General features: G+C 40.4%; 1 protein-coding gene across 2 annotated transcripts in view; it reads right to left on the bottom strand.

The window, feature by feature from the left end:
* LOC112136714 (raftlin) overlaps positions 1-25147 on the bottom strand; it is a 288034-nt gene that overhangs the window by 16338 nt on the left and 246549 nt on the right. For both annotated transcript variants that reach the window (XM_024258595.1, XM_024258596.1), the window contains exon 11: positions 12746-12864. In XM_024258595.1, coding sequence (XP_024114363.1) covers positions 12746-12864 — 119 coding nt within the window. The remainder of the gene's footprint in view (positions 1-12745; positions 12865-25147) is intronic.

The raw sequence follows: 25147 nt of genomic DNA, 5'->3' as shown, positions 1-25147 counted from the left end.
CATTGTTCTCCAGCTGATCCCTCTGGGGACCTTTCAGTCGCCCGTAAATGGATTACGGCAACAATAATAAATCTTTCAGAGTGCATCTAATTTTTGGCTTTTACACAGCATTACTCTGCTTTTGAGTGAGGACTGCAGTGTCCTGTAGCCTGATAACACACGAGGTGGTCCAGGATTATCCGGAGCGGCTGTCAGGAAGATTCCTGCTTCTTCCATCTCATTAGCCTCATCTGAAACTCTATTTGTGGAGAAAACCTTAAAGGTTTTTACAAACACAAACTGTGAATTCATCAGACGAGCTTCTGTGGGCTCAGTATTAGATGCAGAGCAGGTATGGAGGTCACCCAGAAAGAAAAACAAGATGATGAAGAAAAACACCTACAGATTAGATTTCATTTTCCATCACTGCCCAACTGAAGGACCGTCAGGTATTGAGATGTTTGTAGATGCTGACGAGTGAAGTGACCCAGAAGCCTGTAAGTGTCATCTGTGAGGACGACCGCCTCAATTCATCCTGTTGTTGAACCAAAGTATATTTTTAGAGTGAAGCAGAAGTAAAAAATGAATTATTATTCAATGCCATTTCTATTCTGAAGCCTTAGTCACATGACCCACACAGAGAGGTTCAGGAGTATCTGGAGCCGCCTTAAGGAATGTCATTAAAATGGAACGTACCATTGTCGTGTCTGAGGACAAGTGTATCAGGAAGTATTCGTAAGGCTAATGACATGACGTGTCCTTACGCCACATTCGATGGGTGTGAGTACAGATGCTTTATGATACAATCACACTGGGCTCAGAAATGCTCGTTCAAGAGACCACTTCTAATTGAAAGTCTACGTAAACACACTTGTACGCAGAATTCGGGCTTCCGCGTTCAAAACTCTTCCATTCATTTGGTGCTATGCAAGTTTTTGAATCAGCTGTCAAACTCTACGTCCAAAATTCGCTGCTACCCTCTGTTACCATCTTCTCTTCTCTCTAAACCGCCCTCTGGTACCTTTCTTCTGTGACAACCCTCACCCACCCCCTGACTACTGTCCGGTCCAGCAAAAAAGAAAAGAAAAAAAAGATATAAACAATCGAGGACTTGGATTAGGTAGTAACGTATGGTTAGCGTCCTTTTCAAAACACAAAAGTTCCAACCGGTTAAATATATTGATAATGAAGGATAAATTAAGGCCGGATCAGCTCTGGGGTTCTGTCCTCTGTTCTCATTTACTTCACCTCTCCTCTTTATTATTTGATCTATTTAGTCCTCTGTGCTTCTGCTTGGTGCAGTGCGATTCAGGTGTTGTTGCTCTTTGTTCCTCTGGGGAAGCGGAAGGGATTTCAGATTCCTGGAGGGTCGTCTGTGCTCTTGTTCTTGGCCGTGGACCACGCCTCTGGCTCGTCTTGGAGTGGACCTCGCGCCCACCGGTCCCCCAGTTCTATCTGGCTGAACTCTATTCAAATCCGTAGTTGTAGAGTTAGATAAGTTAATTCCTCTTTACCCGTCCTGGTAAATCACCTGTCCGTCCTGGGAGAGGATCTCTCCCTCGTGAGGACATCCCTCAGGTTTCTTCTTTTTTTCTGAATCAGGTTTTTAGGAGTTTCTCCTTACCGGAAAGGAGGGTCTGAGGGATAACCAGCTTTACTTAGTCTGTTCAGTTTTTAGCTATTGATTATACTTTATATTTTAAGACCGACCTTCTGCTTCTGTACAATTACCATCATGAAGCCCAATGACACAATTTTTTGTGATATTGGGCTATATAAATAAAAATTCTTCCTCTACCTCTGGAGCTTCTCCATACTCCTACATTTAGCCCTCCAAACGAAGAGTTATGGAAAAGTAGTATCTTCCCCTTCGGACGTCACTTCCACTCGATGACGTCATCAATAGTCGGCAGTCAGCTAGTGTTAGCACAGAGCTGCTAGCGCTCATATATACATAACAGTGGTTTAATAATTTTAAAAATTAATATTACAGCAAAAAGTCCTTTCTTACATTTAAATGTGAACTTTGTGGTTCAAAGCAAAACCACACAAAGAAATGTGCTTCTCCTCCACGGTTCACCCTCGCTGTGGAGCTACAATCCCATAGACCTCTATAGAAAAATAAACAGCTATTACTCAGTCATTGTTTGTCAGAATGACCATTCTTACTATAGTGTCTCTTTTTAACAGGTTCTTGCTATTTTTTTTTTCAGGATTTTTTCAATTGCTGGTTATTCAAGTCATATCTAGCCTCAATAGATGAGTATGTAGTGCCCACTGGCCGCACCAAAAACATTTGAAGCGTTCTCAGACCAATCACTGCTTACAAACGTCGTCTGGTCACAAAAAGGTGAAATCGGGCGATATCTGTACATTGGAAAAATAGAGACTATTTGTTGAAACCTGAAGTAAGGCATTTTCTATTGGTGACGTCACAGCCCTAATTTGTCCATCTCTATGTTAATGAAGTGGCCATAACAGCTGTAGGACATCCACATAAACGGTCGAATTTCCTCATTTCTTGTGTGAGGAGCACCTTCGTATCCCGTTCAGGTTTCTTACCAGTATAAGGAAAGCTGGGACTGAAACTTCCTTCTGGGAAAACTGTAGCGTCACTTTCCACCAGGAAAGGCTTATTTTTAAAACATTTGCCTAAAAAAGATGCTTTTAGACCATTTCTGTAAATGTCACCATTAAGGTAAACAAACGAGATTACAGATATTCAATCACAGAGGAAGAATAACAACTCTACTTTCAGCTCTCAGCAAATGTTTCACACCATCAGTGCGATCGTTGCAAACAGGATGAAGAACGGCAGCATCAGCAGGAACCTCCCGATGTCCTTCAACAGTTCTGGTTTTTGTCTCCTTCATACTGAAATATTTACCAAAATCAGACGTACGGGGAGGGACTGGGGAGTGAACAGGATTATCTGTCCGAAAGGTTAGAAATGAGGTTCAGAGTCTTTGTAAAATGCAGACGGGCTGTCAGAAAGATTTTCCATCCATACATCAAAGATTTCTGCTGTTTACGATAAAGCTCTGCAGAAACTGTGGTCTCTCCGCGCTGCAGCTGCACGCCGTCTGACAGAAAGGACGCCATTTCTCACCAGCAGGAAGAGTGCAAATTGCTCTCCCTGTATGTAGGTCAGCTCTTCCCTCACCTCACAGGGATATGATGAAGAGTGGCTTCCCGGTGTGGATGCTCGTGGCACACATGCAGGCCACCTGACGGCACAGCCGCGAGCTGTGAAGATCCCAGACTGGATTTGGCGGTGAAGCCAGTGAAGTCAGGAGGACTCCACATGAACCCGAATCACTGAAACAAACATCCGCCGTGCGTCTGGAGTGTCTTTCTCTTCACTTAATGCGATTTCTTCATCTGTTTCCGTCACGCTGGGATGAGGCGGCAGATTTCAACAGGGAAGTGTGAAGCGTATGGAGATTAATTGAGGCCAAAATTATTTGAAACCCAAATAAAACAAATTGAAAAAATATTAGTGTTTGGCCAAAATAAAAAATTAAAATATCTGAAACTTTTTGGTGTTCTACAATAAACTTTATTATTTTTAGCTTCAAATGTTCAATTTTTTAGGTTTCAAAACTCTAAATTTCTAAACTTTTTTTTTCATTCAAGTCTTTTTCACTTTCAACTCTTTTTTTTCCTATTTTTGAGCCTGAAAATTTCAAAACTGAAAACAAAAAAAAGAGTTGAAAGTGAAAAAAAGTTTTGAAACTGAGAAGAAAGTTTTGAAATCTAAAAAACTGAACGTTTGAAGCTGAAATTATTACGTTTATTTTAGAATAGAAAAAAGTTTCAGAGATTTTAAGGTTTTTATGTCCAAAAACAAAACTTTTTTTAACTTCTTTTATTCAGGTTTCGAATAATATTGGCCCAAATTGAGCTCCATAGAAGCGCTGATTCTCAAAGCCGAGTCTCGACAGAAACTTTCAGCTTCATTTTCTTGTTTCCTGAAATGTGAACTTCAGGAATGTTTGGTTGTCCTCCTGCCAGGATGAACATGACCTCAGCTCCTCCTCACTATCAAACGGACGAAACCAGGATAAAAACAACATTCTTCAACAAAGAAATAACTTCTTCAAGAGGAATTGGAGCTGAAATATTCTTTAAATTTTAATGAATTCTGATAAAAACATTAAAATATAATTTCAGTTTTTCAAAACCAGAAAAACTTTGATTTTAAAGCTTCAGTCCTTTTACTAAATCAGACTTTTCTGATGGTAAAAAAGAAGAAAAAATATGTTTACATAAAAATAATAAGTGTACATTTTAAGTCTAATTTTAATTTATAAATACATTTTCAGATAAATATCTCTTCTTGTTCAAATCTTGGACCCTTTATAATTTGCAAAAGATTTTTTTCGCATGAAACTTAAACGGAGCTTAAAAATTCCCTTTTAAAAAATGTAACTTCATTTAGCCAGTCAAATGACTGACTGTAATGTGTTTTTAAAGTAAATTACAGGACATTAAATGTTCCAGAGTTTAACTGAGGAAGGAAAAAGATGGAAACTGGTGCTGAGTCGTTACTATGGTAACCGAGCAGGCTGGCCCGTCTCATTTATCTATTGAAAACAAGAACAGACCTTTCAAATTAGGAATTGCTTTTAATTTATTACCTCAAGTGTTTAGTTTGAGTTTAAACAGAATCTTTTCTTTTGTTTTTTTCCCTTATAGAAGTCCAAACCATCACACTACCTCCACCATGCTTGACTGTTGATCTGATCTTTGCTCTTTCTCTCCGTTTGAGTCCAGATGTTTGTTCTCCTTCCACGAACTTCCTCTTGTGTCTCATCAGAACTCAACTCAGAGGTTTTGTGGATCATCCAGACCATGGGTGCCCAAAGTGTGGTCCTTGGGTCACCTTGGTTCTTGGGTCAAATTAGGCCCACCAAAGGTTTTCTTTTGGCCCGCAGGTCATGGCTAGGGTCCCAGTTTGCTGTTCTCTTTGGAAGAAGGTTTGTTTTAGATCGCTCATATGTTTCAATTAAAGATGGCCAGTGAGGCCCTGCTGTTATAGTTAAAGGTTTCAAAGAAGAATGTTATTTACTTTTTATTCTTACCAATGTGTGTTACCTTGATAAACACGGAATCAAAATAATTAATTAAACTATATTCTTTATTTTCTGCTTTTATTTCATGACATGCAAAAACATATTGTATTTGGCCCGCGGACCGAGATCCCATTTAGATTTTGGCCCTTTGAGTGAAAACGTTTGGGCGCCCCTGATCTTGATGTTCCACTTGAACTGGATCCATGTTTGTCCAAAAGTCTCTTCCTGACTGTTGGATCATGACCTCTGACCTTAACTGAGTCCAGAGAGGTCAGAACTTTTCATCTTCTCTGATGACCTCCTGGACGAGTCCTTGGACTCTTTTTGTTTTAGTTTGATGCGTTTGGAAAGTTCTCCACTGTTCCAGATGTTCTCCATGACAGGATGATGGATCTTTCTGTGGTTCTCTGGACTCTGAAAGCTGCAAAAATGTCTTTTTAATCCTTTCAGACAGACTTTGAGACTTTGTTCCTCGTCTGTTCTTCAATTCCTTCAGATTCTTTGATGAGGTTCTTTTTTTTAAATTGATGTTTCTTCACTTTGTCAATTAGCTTCAGTTTGCATAATTTCCTGGTTTCCAAGTCTGACAGTGAACAGGTTTGAGTGTATTATGAAAGATTAAAGTCAACTATCCTCACCAGCATTCAACAGTTCATCATATTTGGTATTTGGAGGTGAAACTCCGTCTTTCCTAAAGCGAAGATGGTTTAGAGAACTTTTCCTCATTTTGGCTTTTATCTTTGATTTAAAACCGGTTGATCATTTAGATCAGGAATCTCCAACCTTTAAGGCTAAAAGAGCCATTTAGTCTAGTTTCTTACAGACCAGAACCAAACGAGAGCCAAAAAATGTCATTTTATCGTTTAGAAAAATGCACAATATTTATGTTTTTAGGGTAATTAAGCATTTATTTATTAATTTCGTTTTTAAATATTATAATAATTGGATTACAACAGTGTCTATACGTTTCTATATGTAACAGTTGTAACTTATTTTACTTTAGACAGCAGCACACGCTAGTTCCTTTCAAAATAAAACTCACTCCGTTCCGAATAAGCTCCTCCTCCTGCTGCAACTTATATTGAAAAAGCAAGACAGTCAAACATGATATTTTTTATCATTAAGATTTTGGTGTGCTTTTCCCCCTTTAGTCAAATAAATAAACAAAATTTAGTAGAATCTATTGATTAAAACAAAAAAAAAACCTCAAATTATTAATAACTAATGTTAATGAATAACTTGAGATTTTATTAAAAATATCCAACTTTAAATTGTTTTCAATCATTTTAAACCAGTTTTGTTAAAAACGTAAAACATTTTAGTGTAATTTACCAAAAATAAAATTAATCTTATAGACTTTTATTTGGCTAACAATAAATGGAAACAAAATTTCTACATAATTTCTGACAGTTTTTTTTTTGCTTAGTTGCTTGACGTGTTAGAAATCTAAACAGAAATCTAAACAGAAATCTAAACACCTAATTCTTGCAGTTTGCTTGATTCTAAACAATGACAAAAATTAACAAACTAATCTATCATTTATTCAGTCGTTATCATTTTTCATTAAAGCCAAAGAGCCACAATAAAGGGATAAAAGAGCCACAGACTGCAGACCCTTTAGGTGTTTCAATTGATCAAAAAACAAAAACGGCTGAAATCTCCAAATCTTCCGTTTGTGCTTCTGGTTCCTATTTCTCCTCCTGCTGCTCTTTTCACTCCACACTCTGTATTTCTCTACATTTCTTCCCCTCTTCTTCTTCTTCTACAGCACGGTTCATTCGGTGAGTCTGTTTCTCCAGGTCTTCTTTCTTTGCAGATGACATTGTTTTCTTTGTCTGCATTTTTGCACTTTTCCAGCTAAAGTTCATTTGAGTTTTTCCTTTATTTACTCTTACATTGCAAACTGAGTTTTTATGATGATTTAGAGGAGATGTTTTGTTATGTTGAGTCACAGTTTCTCTCAGGTTCTAAAGCACTTTTATCATCCAAACAGAAAAGCTTTTTGGAGAACATCTGGGATCAGTGCAGAATGAAGAGGATAATGGTGTTCTTCTCTTTTTAAAAAACCAGAAAAGCTTCTCTGTGTCCTAACAACATCAGACCACTTGAGGACGGCACCATGAAAGGCTCCAAACGTGTTCGCGGATGTTCCATCCACAAAGATCTGGTTTGTTTGGCTGATGGCTAACAGACGGGCTGGAATCTGAAGTCGTGTTTTGCTGAAGCACGGCGGCCTTCAGTACTTTCTGTTCACGGCAGCTCCTGCAGTTCTGTATTGATTTGTTCAGAGGACACATCAGATGAGACGCCGGTCCTAATTGGAGTTTCATAGCGGAGACACTTGATGAGTTATTCATTCTCAGACACTTCAGCGTCTGTACTCGGCGCTTCGTATTCAGGTCACTTGTCTGAGAATAGAGGCAGAAACATCAGGTTCCTACAGTTTTAGGACATCTTTTGGTTTAATGAGAAACATCTGCATCTTCAGGAGGCATTTTCATATTTCTATGTGGTTTAACCCATAATTGTTGGTAGTAACTTGTTGCTGTTGATGCCTAAAGGGCAGAATACAGACACAAGCATTATTATTTTATTTTTGCAACATAAAAAAACATGTTTTTGTAAAATAGTTTTACTGTAAATCGACTTTCTTTAAGGTTTTTGTTAACTTTTTTTACCATCATGATGGAATTATGAGTTTTTAAAAATATTTAATTTCAGTTAGGAAGTTTATTTGCCAATTTTCATTATAAGAATAAAAATAGGGCAAGGATTAACACTTTAGAATAAGATTCCTTAATAATATAAGGCATTAATAAGCAGTGATTGTCTATAAGTCTTTATAGGAAAGTTATAAGACATTAATTTACATTTGTAAATGTCTCACTGATGTGTTAATATGCTGCCTATTTACAAATACTAATAAATGTTTTATAAATGTGCTATAAAGACATAATAATACCTGTTATTGTCTTATAGTTAGACAATTAAGGAATCGTACTACGAACTGCTCTGAATCCAAAAGACAGATTTTTTGGTTTGGGTTGACAAACTGTTAAATTAATCTACTCTGATTATATTTTTTGACATATTTTCAAAATAAATGTCAGCGTTGGATCTCAGAAAATAATGGACTGAGAATATTTAAGGTAATGTACATACAACACACCTTTTTTGTTGTTTTTGTTGTTTCATAACATTTCAGCATAATTTGGTCCAAATATAATCCAAAGGTCTGTTAAAGTTTTAACCTACAATCAGTCATTGGTTATTCTAACGAGCTGTCAGTATTTCACAGTTGTTTCCCATTTCTGGATGTTTTTACAAAACATGACCTCGTCCATGTTACTTTCCATCCAGAGTCTGTGTTAAAAAGTATCTCAGAGAGAACAGACGATGGCACCGAGGATCCTAAAACCCAAAGACACTTTAGATTCAATTATTTGAAAGATTTTTCTCTAAGAAATCAAATGAGCACAAAAACACAGAAGAATTCAAGGTGAAGGAAGAACAGAGTGATGAGTCCTGTAATTACTCTGGAATGCCAGTTTGCAAAGAAAAATGTCAAATCAGTCACAGAATGTTCTGCAAATGTCATGAAGAAGAACAAAAGAACTTTTTTTTACTTCAAAGCACAAGTGATGCAGTAACCTTCACTAAAAAGCCTCTGCGGCTCATTGAGGAAGATGACTGATGAAGGTCACCGCGGGTGAAGCCTGGATGGTTACCGGCTGCACCGGCATTGAGTTTAAGGGAATCAAGTTTCAGACGCTTTTACAGCCCAACCTTAACCAGCTACTACAATTTAACTTCATCTATAGCCAGCCATAAGCTGCGATCACATCAAACGGGATTCAGTCCAGTTTTCATGTAGAGTCAATGCACTGAAGCGATCTGTTGTCTTCTGGCGCCTTTGAGCGTCAGGCGCCGCGGTCTAGCAGCAGCACGTTTCAGGCACAACAGTGATGTTTACAGAGCTCAAACATCTGAACTTTGGTGAATAATTTGCATTGCATCAACCAATCAGGAACTCAGCTATAGCCCGTGATGTGTTGATGATGTCATTAGTGGGTGGAGCCCAACATGGAGGAGAATCTAAACGTTCTCATGATATTTTTCTTACTTGTTTGGAGACGATCATAAAAATATCCTCAAATTTCATTCTTTCCCTCCTCTGACTAATGCGGGACAGCGAGTTTTCAGTTAGCAAACTGGGTCACAGAGACAGAAGTACCGCTGAAAGCGTCCGTCATTCAGATACAGCTCTTGCAGTAGACGGTGAAGCTCACCGTACCGGGAGAGTCTCTGAATGATCTCATGAACCCAGACATGGAGATAGGATTACTTTTGGAGAGCTCTTCACAATAAATAAATCTAATCTCTCAACACCATCTGAGTATTCCATGCATTGACTATAAATGAGATATACAGTCAACGCCTCCATGTAGTGGAAACGTTTTGGACAGTAATTGTGTTGTATTACGCCTAGTTCACACCGGACGCGGAGGCACTGTGAGGGGGCGGAACGGAGGCCGCTTCTAATCGACGCACTTGCTAACATGTGTCCGGCATAAACCAGGCATAGGTGTTTACTATGACCTGTCGCCCGCAGCACACCTGTAGAAAAAAATTTGCAGGAACATTTTCTCTCGACGGATTCACTTAGGGGTCTACGATATTTTGTGTCCTGTACAGGTTTGACCACAGTACACCTGCAAAAATGAACTATGTTTACTTTTACTACAGTCATTTTTTTAATATTTATCTAACTCTTCAGTTTTTATATATTTTTTAAATTCTTCCATAAATATTACTAAATACATGTTGCATTACTGAGCGATTTAAGCAAAGGATAAGCAACACTTCAGTAGAAAACTAAGAATATTTATCCTCGTGGGATTCCGTAGCTTCAGTAGCACGCTTTACAACAATTATTCAATGTGGTTGCGTGCAACCGCTTGGCGCAAGACTTTTAAATAAATCTACAGAATTTTTTCTCTTTTGAGTGAGCCCGTATCCACCCGTAAGGGAAGCTGGGACTAAAGCTTAAACTTTAGTAATAAACTCAAGAGATTTTCTTGGTTCTGTGAAAGTTTTTTTCAAAGTTTTTGTTTGCCAAACCTCCTCAGACACAAAAACTCTGCAGCTTTGCAACACCTGTGGATTTTATGCCATTTAAAAATCCTCATTCACATGCAAATATAATTATTCTATCAAGTTTATACACGAAACGATTAATTTTCCCATGAAAAGTCCCCAGAGATGACACACTTGACAGTAATGTGATAGATTGCATGCCATCAATGAAACCACTTGTTTTTGCTCTTCTTCCTCCTTTCTTCATACAATCAACCACCTGTCAGACTTTTAAATGGGGAACTATAAAAGGAGGGAGCGGAGAAAAAATAGAAGAACTCTGGTAATTAATATTCATTTTCTTATGTTAATGCACTGAAAGAATAATGAGCCGCAGCAGAGCTTTGCATATCAATTTTAGGCAATTATCTGAAATAATGGGGATGACGTACGGCCCTGTTCACCCCTCCAGAAGGAGCGTGTGTCAGTCGGGTTCGGGTCACTCGAGTGAATCAGTTTTTGATGAATCCTCAGCGAAGGAGCTGATTGGATCTTCTGGAACACTGGTGATGTTTTGGCATCATTCTTGTTTGGCGTGTCAGAGAAAGCCTTGAAATCCATTAAACTGTAACAGTATTCCCATTCAGCACAGATGATGGTGGTGCCCCCCCCGTTAGCTTTTTTTATGGCCGCGTGAGGCCGGCAGCGCCACGCCGGTCAGTCAGAAGCACATTTGCGGTGACAAAAGTCTCCTTTCACACTTGGACAGCCACATGCTGCAAAAACGCTAAATTCAATTACAGAGATAAAATCTCGACTCGCAAACTGGAACTCTCAAACAGACACACGCACCTGCAAACACCAACGCAGGGACATGCATGCATACAGATGAAAGGCCGTGGAAAAGACACAATCCCTTCTTTAGCAGAGAAAAAAATCTATTTCTAGCTTGGAAATGGTCAAAGAGGAACACTAATCGACAAGCAGATAAGAGCTTGTTTGCTCCAGATAAGACCGGCGACCACAACACGCGCCCCATAAAGACAGATTCACCAGATTTGCTTTGGGTTTGTTGCAGAGGAGCCTGGTCCACAGGGCAGAATAACCGAGTGTAAAATAAGTTAAAAGATCAAGCTCTTACTCCGGCATGAAAACCATTTCCACACCATTGTGTTTCTTTTAAAGCAGCTAATACTTTGGTTCAAATCCACAGAACGGAGTTCAAGTAGAGGTACATTCTCTCTCTGGTTCTGCTGGAAGGTTTGTCTCTAACAGAACAGTCATTCCTAGTGTGCCAAAGTGCAAGATTGCATCCAAGATGTTCAGTATTTACACCGGGCCGATTAAGCTTTAGTCATGTACCTGTTCGAGGGGGTTGACACAAACGGGTAGTGCAGGTCTGAGGTCGTACAGACGGGCGGCTTTGTCTTACGGTGAGCACAGGTGTGTCTTTCAGTCCCTAAAGCTCGTACGGCCGCCTCAAGGGACGTCATGAAAATGGAACGTACCATTGTCGTGTGTGTGGTAAGTGTATGGTGGAGTATCGCACACAGTTATGACATACGGTTGATGCTGTCGTACGGTGTCCTTATGCCACATTCTAATCAATAGTAACAGCGATGGGGAAAAAAATCAGTTTTTAGATGCATCAATTATGATCCAAAACAATTCTGAATTGTTTAATGAATTTTAAATAATTTAACATTTTTATGATTTAAAGTAAAAGTAACAAGCGAAACACAAACATGGCTGATCTTCCAGATCTCATCATCCAACCGACCCCGAATTCACTTAAAGCGACTGGAAGCATGTTGGCTTTCATAGTGTCGAGGGTCAATGGGATACAAGTCAGCCTGCATCTCACCTACTTATGTGTGGTGGATGTTTTCACTACTGTTTGTTATCTTTTATTAAAATCTATTAAAATGTTCTCTTTACAGGCCCACTAAGCGGTCTATAATCTTAAAATGTAGTGCAGGTGACCTGCGTGACCTGTATCCACCCGTATAAGGACAGTTTAGATTAAGGATTGATCTCTGACGTCACTCTCTTGTTTCTACACAATAACAATCAGAGATGGCTGTATTGACTAAAATTTACTTTACCAACTCAACAACATCTTGAAAAACAGCAACTGGGCAAAACAAAATGAAGTTTGGAGTCAAGCTGAGGACACCCACTGGACCAATCAAAAACTGCCCCAAAAATACTCATATTTCAGCTTCAACAAAACCAAAATAACTGATCGCTTCCATCAGAGTCGTGGTGAATGACAAATAAAGAAATGAACAATAAAAAAGCTCAATTTAAATACATTTCTTTTAGGGGTAAAATAAGATTTTTTTTAATGTGAGTTTCTTTCATCAACCCAGAGTCACTGATTTTTGATGGAGCGGAAACATTTGGACTTTCTTGGTTTATGTCAAATAAAATCTGTTGGTCCCTTTCTGGAGTTATTTAGGATTACATCAACAGGCTCAGTTTGGGTTGTTTTCTCTGTAAAGGAACTTGAGATGATCCTGGTTCTGACGGTCCAAAAAAAATAAAAAAATAAAGCCAGAAAATGGATGTGGACTCAAAGTCAGGTAATTGCAAACACAAGCCTCTCTACTCACATCAATGATGGTCCACTGCTCCACCACGATGGCGTCATAAGTGGGCGTGGCCACATTGGGGTCTTCTTCGCTCGCCTCCTGGAAGACGAAGACACTTTCCACGGATTTAGATAACAAATCTGCAGAGAGAAAAAAAGATTCATTGATTTTTACTCTACATGCTTTAATGTACAGAATAAATGAAATACAGGAAGTAGAATGTATTTAATCACATCCATCGCCTCATGGCAATCCTGAAGGAAGTAAGTGAACTAACTAAATAAAATTAAATAATCCTTCACAACAAGAGGTTACAGAAAACTTTGGATAACTCGTGTAACTCCAGTTCTCTGAGTAGCATTAATGAGACATGACACTATAGTAAATCCTCATTACGCCAATCCTGATTGGCTGGTGATCGTGATGCTAGCGTCACATCTTTAGAAGCAGCCAGTGCAACAATGCAGCATCAGCCAAAATCTTTCTCTTGCTTCGGAGCGAATCTTAAAATTAACTTTGGTAGCTAGCTAAACTGTCCACAGATCAAGCCTATAGACACACTGGGCATGTGATGCAGTCAAAAGTCCACTGAACGCATTTAGCCAATGGTCTTCACACTGGACAAGCTGGGAGGGGTTTCTCCTTCTTTTGCTACCGTTTACTAGCACATGTCTGTCACTTGCAGTTTTGGTGATGGTGAATTTTGCTCCAGGCTTTTTCTCTCAGCTCTATTCCTACAGATGAAAGACTTGGTTTCATAGAATTTCAGTCGGACACAAACTGCAATGATCGATTTCTTTTCCATGAACAATTTCAAAACAGTTGCAAAGAACATCTCTATTCGTCAAACCAAACCTCGGCCCCTGATTTGTCGAAGTTTGACATAGTTTGACTTTAACCTTCGTGCAATAGTCGTGCATTTGATACATAGAGCCCGGAATGATTGTAGAAACTTGCGTAGCTACGCAGAAGCTTGAAACGCACTCTTACTAACTCTTACATAGACTTCTCATTAAGTGGCCACATTGCAGAGGGCGGAGTTAACGTAACTCTACTTCGTCGTTATGCGCTTGCTTTTTCTGCTTCGAGTTCTGACTGGAAAACTTGTTTTTTTTTTTGGCTAGACCTGCAGCTACCCAACTCTTGTGCTAACACTCCAGTTAGCATGTTTTTTGTGCTAGCAGATCAGCTCACACTCAAAGCCCTCATCTATTTTTTCCCCCTACATTTAGCCGTTGAAACTGAGAGTTTTGGAAAAATAATGTCTTCAAATTTGGACGTTACTCCAACTCGATGATGTCATCGATAGTCGCTGGTCAGTTATGTTAGCGCGGGGCTGCTAGCGCTCGGAAATACATAATAGCATCAGTTTAGGAATTTTTAAAAGATCATATTAACACAGAAAGCTGTTACTCACTAGGCGACGAGTAATCGACTATTAAAATGATAAACGACTGAATTATTAGTCGATTAGTTGTTACTTTATATTATTTGAAGTCAGAATGTAGTAAATTTGAAAGTTATGAGGGTATTATCCTAGCTTTTTGGACTTTTTTGGGGCATTTATTAAGGTTTTTTCCAGGGTATTATGGATTTTATCTAATATTTCAGCAACAGGCTAGCTGTTTAGGCTAATTTAGGCTTTATGTCAGTTTTTTTAGGCTAATTCGGCATTTAACTAATATTTTAGCTGGCAATCAGCTTTGCCGTTTTTATCTATTAACTTTAGCGTTTTTTAGCTATCAATTTCATCAACTTCAGGTATCAGCACTAGAATGTTCAGCGGCCAAATTCAGCTTACAGCATTCCCACTAGCATTGTCGCAGGTAATGCTATATATCTAGTTGGTTAAGATGTGCACTTTACATACAGTTTTGCGGGTGACCTGATTAGTCGACTAATCTGAAAAAATAATCAGTGATTAGTCGACTATTAAAATAATCGTTGGTGGCAGCACTATTTCATTTAAATGTTAACCTCTGTGCATCAGAGCACACCAGAAGGCGAGATGCTGAGCCCTCCGTTACAAGAGTTAGCCGTCAAAAAAACTGTTTCGGACAACCCTACCACTCCAAATGTCCCTAGAGTTGGAAGGGTAGGGGAAGGATTTTGGTTTGGACCCAGTGATATTAGAATGGACACTCCAACCATTCACACCAGAGGTCATCCAGAGGTCATGGGGACTCTGGATTCCAGTAAGATTAGTATTTATAAGGATCTAATTACAACAACAAAGAGATGAGATGAATGCAATTTGAAATAGATCAGAGCTCTGATATGACAAAAAGCTAATTTAAGTAACTAATGGTTAAATGAAGGCAGTCCAACGGGCATAAATCATAGATGATCATTTTTTTAAACATATTTTTATCTTCTCCGCTATAGGAGCCAGGAAAGGCCCTCACCAGCTCTTGTCATTCATTGGATGAACACGCTCATTCCATGTAGAAATGCACACATGGACACGCATGGACACACATGGACACACATGGACACAGCCCATGGTCACTCCCCCAGCTGGTTCTGTTGCTTTCTCATTACTCCCAAGCCATTTACACACTAATACAGTTTGCCGGGTCCCAGGCACCACAACGAGTCGCTCCACATTTCATTACCGAGCCTTAATGTCCGAGGGATGAGAGCCGGCCACAAAAAAGGGGGGAGCCAAGATAGACAGAGAAGCAGAGTGGGGGATGACAGGGCCTTTCATTCCCCCCCACCCTGAAAACCTATTTAGGAGGCATGCGCTCAATTGAAGACCTGTCTCAGACATCTATAGGCTCCCTGGAATAAGACATTCAAGCGTTCTTCCGCTCCGTCTGTGGTCAGCCCGGCGGACAGAAGAAGGACATGCTGTGTTTAGGAGACAGTCACGGGCCAGCGCCCAGCCCCCCCACCCCTTTTTAGGATTACAGGTACGGCATAGGTGAGGTCAGGACAGGTCTTTGTCTCCTTGCTCTGCAGGAAGCAGCATGTCTCTGCTGATAACAGACTTTCCATGTGGAAGACGGCGAGTTGGAAAGCTGGGGGCGGCGGCTCTGTCAGGGGAACGCGCCGGTGGCGTGCACGAACAAACATTATCTCGCGCCTATTGACTGAACAGAGCAGCGAGCGCGTCGACTGAGAATAAGTTGTTCATAGTTTTCAAAAATCACCGTGTGCCCTACGGTGAAATTGTTTTGCGTCCCTCGTGACTCGCAAACTCAAGGTCGCGGGACGCGCAAACACAACTCCCTGAAAACAGGAAAAGACGCTGATGGGCCTGCAGGGGTAAGTGGAGCTGCAGGGTGACAGCAGGAGCTGAAACGTGCACGCCCTGCTGACACATGCAGACTGACTGAAAGTGAGCATCTATATGTAAATGTGAGGGCTTTGAATGCACAGGGAAGGCAGTTTGGATCCCGCCGGTTCCAAATATGGATCAACACGTAAGCAGATCTGCTGCTGTACATCGATTTCAGGTACGCAGGACTTTAATGGGAGCTCAGGGAGTTTGGGTTGCATAATGAAGCCGTTTTAAGTACAGGGTAAGTTAACATCATTGAGTCATCAATCTGCTGAAGTGGTGCTAATCTGTCACTCACAGGTCAGCTTCACTCACTTACGGGTCTCAGACACTACAGCACGTGTCAAAGTCAAGGCCCGGGGGCCGGATCCGGCCCTCCAAGTAATTCTATCCGGCCCTCCAGATCATTTTATTTTATTCTCATTAATGGCCCGATGTTATCTTGCGCCTATTTTTAACTAAAACAATTTTGATAAAATATATTTTTACGCAGAGTAAAATATTGAAAGTTATTTAAGGTTTAGGTTGATTTAGTCTGGAATAATATTCCTGCCTTATTATTATTTATAATTATGTTAAAAAGTTACAGTTTTAAAAACTGTCATTCTGTTAGCTTTGTGGACTATTTCGGCATTCACAAAGATTTTTTAGACTATTTTGGAGTTCAGCTAATATTTCAGCTACACGCTAGCTTTGGCTAAGTCCGGCTTTTTCATTTTTTAGGCTATTTTAAAAGTTTAACAATTTTTTTCAGCTACATGGTAGATGTTTTGGCTTATCCAAGTTTCTTTTTTCTTTTTTTCATTTTTTAGGCTAATTTGGCATTTAACTTATATTATAGCTGGCTATCAACTTCAGCGTTTTTAGCTATCAATTTTAGCATCATCAGCAGCCAAATTCAGCTCACAGCATTCACACTAGCATTATCACAGGTAATGCTATATATCTAGTTTTTAGTTCGTTTAAAGCTAATGATGGTTAAGATGTGTGCTTTGCATCCGCTTTGTACATGACCCAATTAGTTGATTAGTCTGAAAAAATAATCAGTGATTAGTCGACTATTAATCGTTTGTGGCAGCACTAATGGCAGGTTGGTTGGAAAACATGTAGGACATTGGGCCTCGAGCCCTGAATTTGGGCACCCCTGGACTAGAGTGAGGCGTAACCCAACATCACACGTACGCCATGACATTCATTATTCTTAACAATACTTCACGAAACATTTACCACACACACAACAATGGTATGTTTTATTCTAGCGATGTCCCTTGAGGTGGCCGAACGAGCTTCAAAGGAACTGTAAGACACACCTGCACTCCTTTCAAGATGAAGCCAGTCCTCATAACTTCCCTCCATGGACCAGAACAACCCCAAAAACACCACCACCAGCATGGGTCAACCCCTCATAGGGGTCCATGTGACTAAAGAGGTATTCAGACTGGAGACATTTGGTTCGCAACAAACCAGAATTTGTTTCCCCCGATAATCAAATTTGCAGTCGTAATGCGCTCAAGCGGACCCTGGTCCAGGACCAGGAACTGCTCTTGGACTCATCTTTCAAGGCGCTTTCGGTTCCGACTGAGCTTCAGTTATCTCTGATTTTTCTCAGCCTGAATAGACTCTGTGCTCGGGGTGGAACAACTGGACCAAGACGGCCACCGTAGCCGGGCATTATGGGATTAACAGAGTAGTGGAGCAACGATAAGACACATAAACTCATTGAAATGTGGTTCCTTTTAATCTATACGTCACACTTAAACTGGTCTGTTGTGTGTACTTGGGCCTTTGACTCAGACTCAGTCATGATTTGATGAAAGAGCTCGCAACTTGACTTGGGTTTTACAACATCAGTAACTCATGACTTCATGTGGACGAGAGCCTTTTGCTCCCTTCCCCAACAGCCATAGATCATAAAGTATGTTGATATAGACAAATGAAATCTAAAATCAAATCAGGTCCAGGTTTTGACCCGACACTATCCAACCAACCAACAAATTACAGGACATCCAATGAAGGCTATCTGTCAAACAAGGTGCCAGTTTGTTTGACAAAATGATTCCCAAGGTTATTACATTTGAGTATAAAAGTGTTTAAGGTTTTCAATAAAGAAAAAACAGTTCAGCTAGAAGATAACAGACAGAGACTCAACAACGTCCAAACTCGTCAAACACTTGAGGTTGCACAAAGAATGGTAAGAATGAAAGCTAAAGTTAGCTTGTGAGCTAAGAACCCGCTAGCTGTAAAGGTATATCAAAAAGACCATGAACTCACTGTTAACGCTACACTCCAAATGCAGTCAACTGAGTTTTGTTACGGAGAAATCATTTGGAATTTTGCACGAGCCGAGTCAAATTTAGCAAATAGTCTTCCAATGTTTTGATAAATAAATACAGATGTTAAACACACACATGGTGTGTGTTAATAGTATAACTCTGTTGTTGAAAGGACTTGAATTATTCAATGGTAGGACTTGGATTTGACTTCAGACTTGTCGGTCTTGACTTTGGACTTTATGACAAAAATTGAGACTTACAAAATCATGATTTGGTCACACCTCTGTCATGTTTAGATGGTTGCACGGCTGTTTGATGGGTAAGGTTTTTCACCCGTTTGCATCTCATCCTTCACATACTGTGACAGCAGCAGACTGCCCTCCTCCTGCTGTAGTTCAAAGTGAACACAAAGGAGTCAAAGATCCAGAGGCAGAACCAGACCTCTCAGTTTCACTGAGCACAGCTGCCTTATCTTGCAGAACGCAGACGGATCTTTGATTGGATCTCTACTTGGCTGTGGGAAAAGATCTCCGGACTTCCCGTTTAACCCGGCTGACCGCCGCCCAGCTGGAACAGTGACCCTGCCCTTGATCATGTCAGGTGACAGCGTTTAAAGATGCGAGCCAGGTGCTGCGGCAGACAGCTGCGGAGTGGCTGCTGACACCTTATCTATATTTCAGAGAGGTCGAGTGGACTTGCTCTGAGAGGTGACAGAGTGTAATGAGTGTAGATTGGACGCGTCTCATCCCAGCAGAGCCAGAGATGCAGCAGCTGGCAGGAGGGTGCCGCCGGGTTGCCAGGCAGACTTCAGATGTGTGGAGAGGGGGGCAGATGGTGAGAGGATGGTAGATCTGATGCAGCCGTTTGAATTCACATCAAAAGAGGTAAGCTTTAAAGACCAGGAGAATGGAGATTTTCACAAACAAATGACTGTTTTCTGCACAATTGACTTGCTGAACGCCTTCCTAAGAGCATGAAAGGAAACCCATCTCCTCAACAGAAGTGAGACCGCTTTCCTGACTGGTGGTTATCTAGAGAGAAAGATTCCCCTCGACTGGTGACAGATGGCTGCCGAGGTCATGTAGTTTCATGCTTGGTCAGACATGTGTCTGCTGGAGAGCAAATGCAAAACAGAGGAACCATTCCTCCACTCTGACCTTCTCAGTAAATAAATGCCACTTTCTCCTTTTATTTTTTGGTTGCAGTTGACTGAGACCAGGTTGCTGCCTCTCTGATGTTTGCTGGGCTAATGCAGATCGTTCCTGTCGTGGAGTTGGCTCGGCTCTCCGAAGCTTTCAGGAGTTCTGCTTTATCCAGCTGGATGCATTTGCATTTGGTACCAGGCGTGAACACGCTCAACTGCACGGCTGTAATTGGCTGTTCTAACAGAAAACAGATGTAAAATCTGTCCTTTAACTGCAGCGCAGTGGTGAAGCACACATGCGGTTCTGTCAACCCCCCCTAGAGTTCATCTCACCACAGACACCAACGGTTTACATATCTGAAGAAGGTGAGTGCGTTCACAAAAAGCCAGACTGACAAGAACACAAGTGAAGGAAGTGAACAGCAACAGATGTCGACAGAAAAATTGTTGCTGTTTTCACACAGCAGTCACTCGTTTTAGCCAAAAAAAAGGTTCCTATTAAACCCCTGCTGTTTCCTTTTAGCAAATTATTGGGAAAAAAGAGACGCTGGACTGATGTAACTCACACAGGGAGCCGGGAATCAGCTGAGTGACAGCTGCATTATTTAGTAATGGACCATTTCTCACAGGGCGACCACAGATTAAAATGGGTTTAGACCACTAAACACCGTTTTGATTTGACTTTAAGGCCAATGTAAGACCATGTGGACAAACCACATCATGTCTAGTTTGGCTAATGTACATTCATAAACACAAACATGGAGCAAAAGATGTAAGAATAAAATGGAAAAATGCTAAAACACAAAGTAACACTGCTCTAGTGCAAAAATAGACATTTGTTTATACACTCAACACAAATATAAATGCAACACTTCTGATTTTGCTCCCATTTTTCACGAGAAGGACTTAAAGATCTAAAATTCATTCCAGATACACAATATTACCAATTCTCTCAAACATTGTTCACAAATCTGTCTGAATGTGTGATAGTGAGCACTGCTGAGATAATCCATCCCACCTCACAGGTGTGCCACATCAAGATGCTGATCTGACATCATGATTGGTGCACAGGTGTGCCTCAGACTGCCCACAATAAAAGGCCACCCTGAAATGTGCAGTTTTGTTTCTTTATTGGGGGTCTGGGGACCCAGAACCAGTCAGTATCTGGTGTGACCACCTTTGCCTCATGCAGTGCAACACGTCTTCTTGGCATAGAATTGATAAGATTGTCAATTGTGGCCTGTGGAATGTTGGTCCTCCTCTTCAATGGCCGTGTGAAGTTGCTGGATATTAGTGGGAACTGATACACGCCGGTCGAGCACATCCCAAACATGCTCAATGGGTGACACGACTATTTTTAGGGATTGATTATTGCTCTATTAAGGTTAAATTGATAGATTGATTAATCAATTTTATTGACCCAGCCCTAATTTGTATGTGTAGTTAGTTTCAAGCCATTGTAATCTTAAGTTGTGCATTAGTAAATTATATTTTGTATTTTGTCATTTTTGTACATGCGAACACATAATTGCAAGTACACACAGTTTCACACAAATCTATTGTGTGAGTTACAAATCAAGAATTACGGACACACAAATCCAAGGTTACACACAAACATGCAGACACAAGAAACAAATAAAGAATTACACAAACACAAATTGTATGGAACTATTTTTTCTTCATATAAAATTGGTAGAGTGTCTTCCTTAAGGATTTTCAAGGCTGGAATTTGAACCGGCAGACTGGCGGTTGATCGTTCATGGAATCCACACATGCCGGTCTCCAACCCAAAGCTGTGTTTTTAATCAGTCTGTGAGCAGTTCAGAGCTTCCAATCCCTTCCAGCTCGGCTGCAGTGCAGGACAGGAGCTGCTGCTGCGCACACATGCATGTGTATGCAAATGTGCTGCCTCATCCAGCATCGCCGTGGAAACCCAGGCACCCGGGGACGAGCCGTGTTTGTTCGGCAGTAACCGAGTTTCCCCACGGATCCCTGCAAACAGGTGGCTGTCGGAGACCAGAGGCAGCTTCAGGCGGCGGGAGAAAGTGGGAGTCACGGATGACTCACCGAGCAGAACAACAACTCCTGACTATCAAAGCTGGTGGATCATTTATGACCTTCCATTTTGAAAACCAGCGACCATGAGGGGTTTCTGGATTCAACCATCAAGCTAAAGCTGCCAGCGAGTATCAAGGGTTGTGTGGCTGTTGTGATGATTTTGTTAAAGACAAGCTGCAGGGATTTCATGTCTCATCTGATCTGGGGGGGTCTATGTGACCCCTGGGAGCTGCCACAGAGACTGCTACCCCTCCGTTGACTGAGTGGCCCCTCCCCCTGGCGTTCCAAACAGGAAGTGGTTCCAAGAAGCCAAAGACAGCGGTTACTCAGTCATTCTATTGGTCAGAATAACTATTCTTTATCTGATATATTTTTAACATCTTCTGGATAATCTTCAATTTTTTATCAATATTTTTCAAATTATAAACTGACCAATCAGATGCCTCAAAAAAAAGTAGGTGGAACCTGCTGGCCCCCATGTCCAATGTTCCAAACATTTGATAGATTTCTCGTAGCCCGCTTCATGGTTGCTAAAGAAACGCTGACTCAGACCAATCACTGCTTACTGACGACGTCTGGCTCCAAAATGGCGCCGTCTGAATTGACTGGATTTGTTTGGAGTAGGAAGCAAACCGGTTTCTTTGAATGATGTCACACTCGCTCGGTCCAGTTCTCAGGTGCAATGTGCCTCAACTAACCAAGGTGTGGGTTAGTGGATTATGAATGGATGTAATTAATATCTATACTTCGTTTGTTCTAAAGGAAAGAAAAACAGCAAGAAGACTTTTTATAGACTAGACAAGAGCAGGACCAAGACCAGGACCAAGACGAGAACAGAGACCAAGATCAGACCACGATCAATACCAAGACCACACAAGACAGGACCAAAAACAGGATAAAGACCAAAACCAAGACTATGGCAACACCAGTAATAGACCAGACCAACACCAAGACCAAGAGCAGACTAGACCAAAACTAAGATTAAGGCCAAGACCAGACAAGACAGGACCGGAAAAAAACCAGGATGAAGGCAAAAAACCAAGAGCAGACCTAAACCAAGACCAGGAGCAAGCTAGACCAAAACAAGGATCAAGACCAAAACCAAGATCAGACCAAACCAGACCAGACCTAAATTGAGACCAGATCAGACACAGACCAGACCAGACCAGACCAAGACCAAGACCAGACCAAGACCAAGACCAAGACCACACTAGACAAAAAACCAGGATCAAAAACAAAACCAAGAGCAGATCAAAATCAAGTTAAAAAATAAAGTCCAGACCAAACCAGACCAGACCTGACCTAAACCAAGACCAAACCAAGAACAGGACCAGACCAAAAAAATACCAGATCAAGACCAAGACCAAACCAAAACCAAGAGCAGACAAGACCAAGACCAGACCAGACCAAGACCAAGACCAGACCAGACCAAAACCAGACCAAGACCAAGAGGAGACCAAAACCAAGACCAAGGCCAGACCTAGAACAAGACCAGACCAAAACCAAGACTAAAGCCAGACCAGACCTGACCAGACCAAGACTAGACCAACACCAGAACAAAACCAGGACCAAGAGCAGATACTTTACTGATCACAGCCTGGGAAATGTGATTGTTGCAGCAGAGGTGAGCAGGTTTCAGTTCAACAGAAAAACAAAAATCTGGAAAAAAAGATTAGACTTGTCAAAAAATATATCTGCTAATTAAAGGTAAAACATTAACAGAACATGTCTACAGTTATTTTAACAACTTTTAGAAAAAGTAAGAAATACCAATCGAAGCAAATGCATCTCGTCTCTGGCTCAGGGAGGATGATTTAAGATCTGGATCCTCTCAGAGATGTTTCCTCCTCAGAACCAGAGAAAAGCCACACAGTCAGATCTGCTCTCTGTTCGCCTCAGCTGCTTTTTGTTTTGTTAAAATAGATTCAAAAACTTTCTAAATGAAACCTAATGAACCCTGTTGTTATTAATGAATATTGCTCTGTCACAGTAAGCGCCCCCCCGCCCCTCATTCCTCTGTGATTGAGTTCAGCATCTCTCTGGGAGCTTTCACGTTGATTAAAGATGATGTGTAAAATGTAAGCTTCAAAAGCTCGGAGGTGAAGGGATAATTAATATCACTCCAGCACTAAGCGATCGGCTCTGCATAACAAAAGCATGAAACATGGTGAACGTATGCTAACTGAACAACGCTGTCTGCTGGCTCACGGCGCTTCAGCGCTGAAACGGATCCGAGTGGAGAGTCGGGTCTCCATGTGAGCCTCAGACGGCACGGCTGAGCAGCTGCTGTCAACGTCACCGCCAGGTGGATTTACAGAAGTCAGGATCCACTTTTCTGTCATTATGGCGGCTTTACAGGAACACATTTGTCCTGATTGAGTCTCTTCTTTAGACATGTGGAAACGTCAGAAAATTATCTGTCTTTCTGCAAATGCTTAGGTGTTTTTGGGCTAAAAATATCTATGGGGTAAAATAACTGCAAAAATAAAATGTGTACTTATTGACAAAGTTGTGTTCACTTTGAAAAAACAAAAGAATAAAAAATGAATGGAACATTTGGCTTCACGTTTGATGTGGGTTTTAAATTAAACTTTTCTTTGACAAAATTTCCCTGTTACATTAAAGTCATAAACAAATCACGGTTGTTTGTTTCAAATAACAAAACATCGATTAAACAAAGTACACATGCACTGCATACTGATAACCACTAGAGACCATCAGAGATTAAAGATGCCTCCACAATAGAATACAATAGCACATTTGTTATTAACAACTTTAGTGTTTTGATTTGTTTAGGAGAAATGTCTTGTTAATGTTTTAACACTACAGAAGTATGGAAAATTTTTGCATCAAAATTCAAACTAATATGTAATTCTCATCATCCCTTGTCTTACCACAGAAGTAAATTTAGCTCCGAGTTAGCTTACCTATTTTTGTTCTCATACCGTTAACATTTTTGACAGGCATTAACTTTTCTTTTACACCTAACAAATGTAGTGGTATGCCAGCTGCTCTTTGAACTATCTTCTACCACTTCTGGGTCTGAAACAATCAGCTGGTGTATTGTTGACACAATCAGCTGTTGACAACAACAAAATGCTGCCGGAAAAGCAACAGGAAATTGCAGTAATATTTTTCAACAGCGCTATGGTAACAGGTCAGTTTATGCTAGTGGGATCAGTGGAGTTCTATTTTATTGCATTTTTGTTTTTGTGACCTACTATACAGTAGCACATGTTAAAAATACTGTGACCTCATCACATATTTTGGACATTAAGTTAACAGAACATTTTGTATTCAAATCAGAGAAAAATCGTATTCACAACAGACATGTTAACCTTAAAACTACATGTTTGTCTATATGCATTTGTTTCATTTTGACAGTTATTTTACTCCATAAATAAAAAATGCATTAATTTATTTACACAATTTGGTAAAATGTACAACTTTCAGTTAAAAAGTAGTAAATGTTAAAATATTGGAACAAAAAAGGGCTGAAAGTAAAATTGGATCAAACATTGATATATTCTGTGATCATATCAGAACCGACGCCCTTATTAACGTTATCAAACTGACTTTTTGAGAAACCTCAAAATTCAGCTGAAAAGCTGGAATTTCATTGATGTCTGTCACATTTTCTGAGGTTTTGCTGCAGACTTCCA

The sequence above is a fragment of the Oryzias melastigma genome, linkage group LG16, assembly GCF_002922805.2.
Source record: "Oryzias melastigma strain HK-1 linkage group LG16, ASM292280v2, whole genome shotgun sequence".
Classification (NCBI taxonomy): Eukaryota; Metazoa; Chordata; class Actinopteri; order Beloniformes; family Adrianichthyidae; genus Oryzias; species Oryzias melastigma.
The sequence above is the reverse complement of the archived record's forward strand: the minus strand, read 5'-3'. Positions and strand labels throughout refer to the sequence as shown.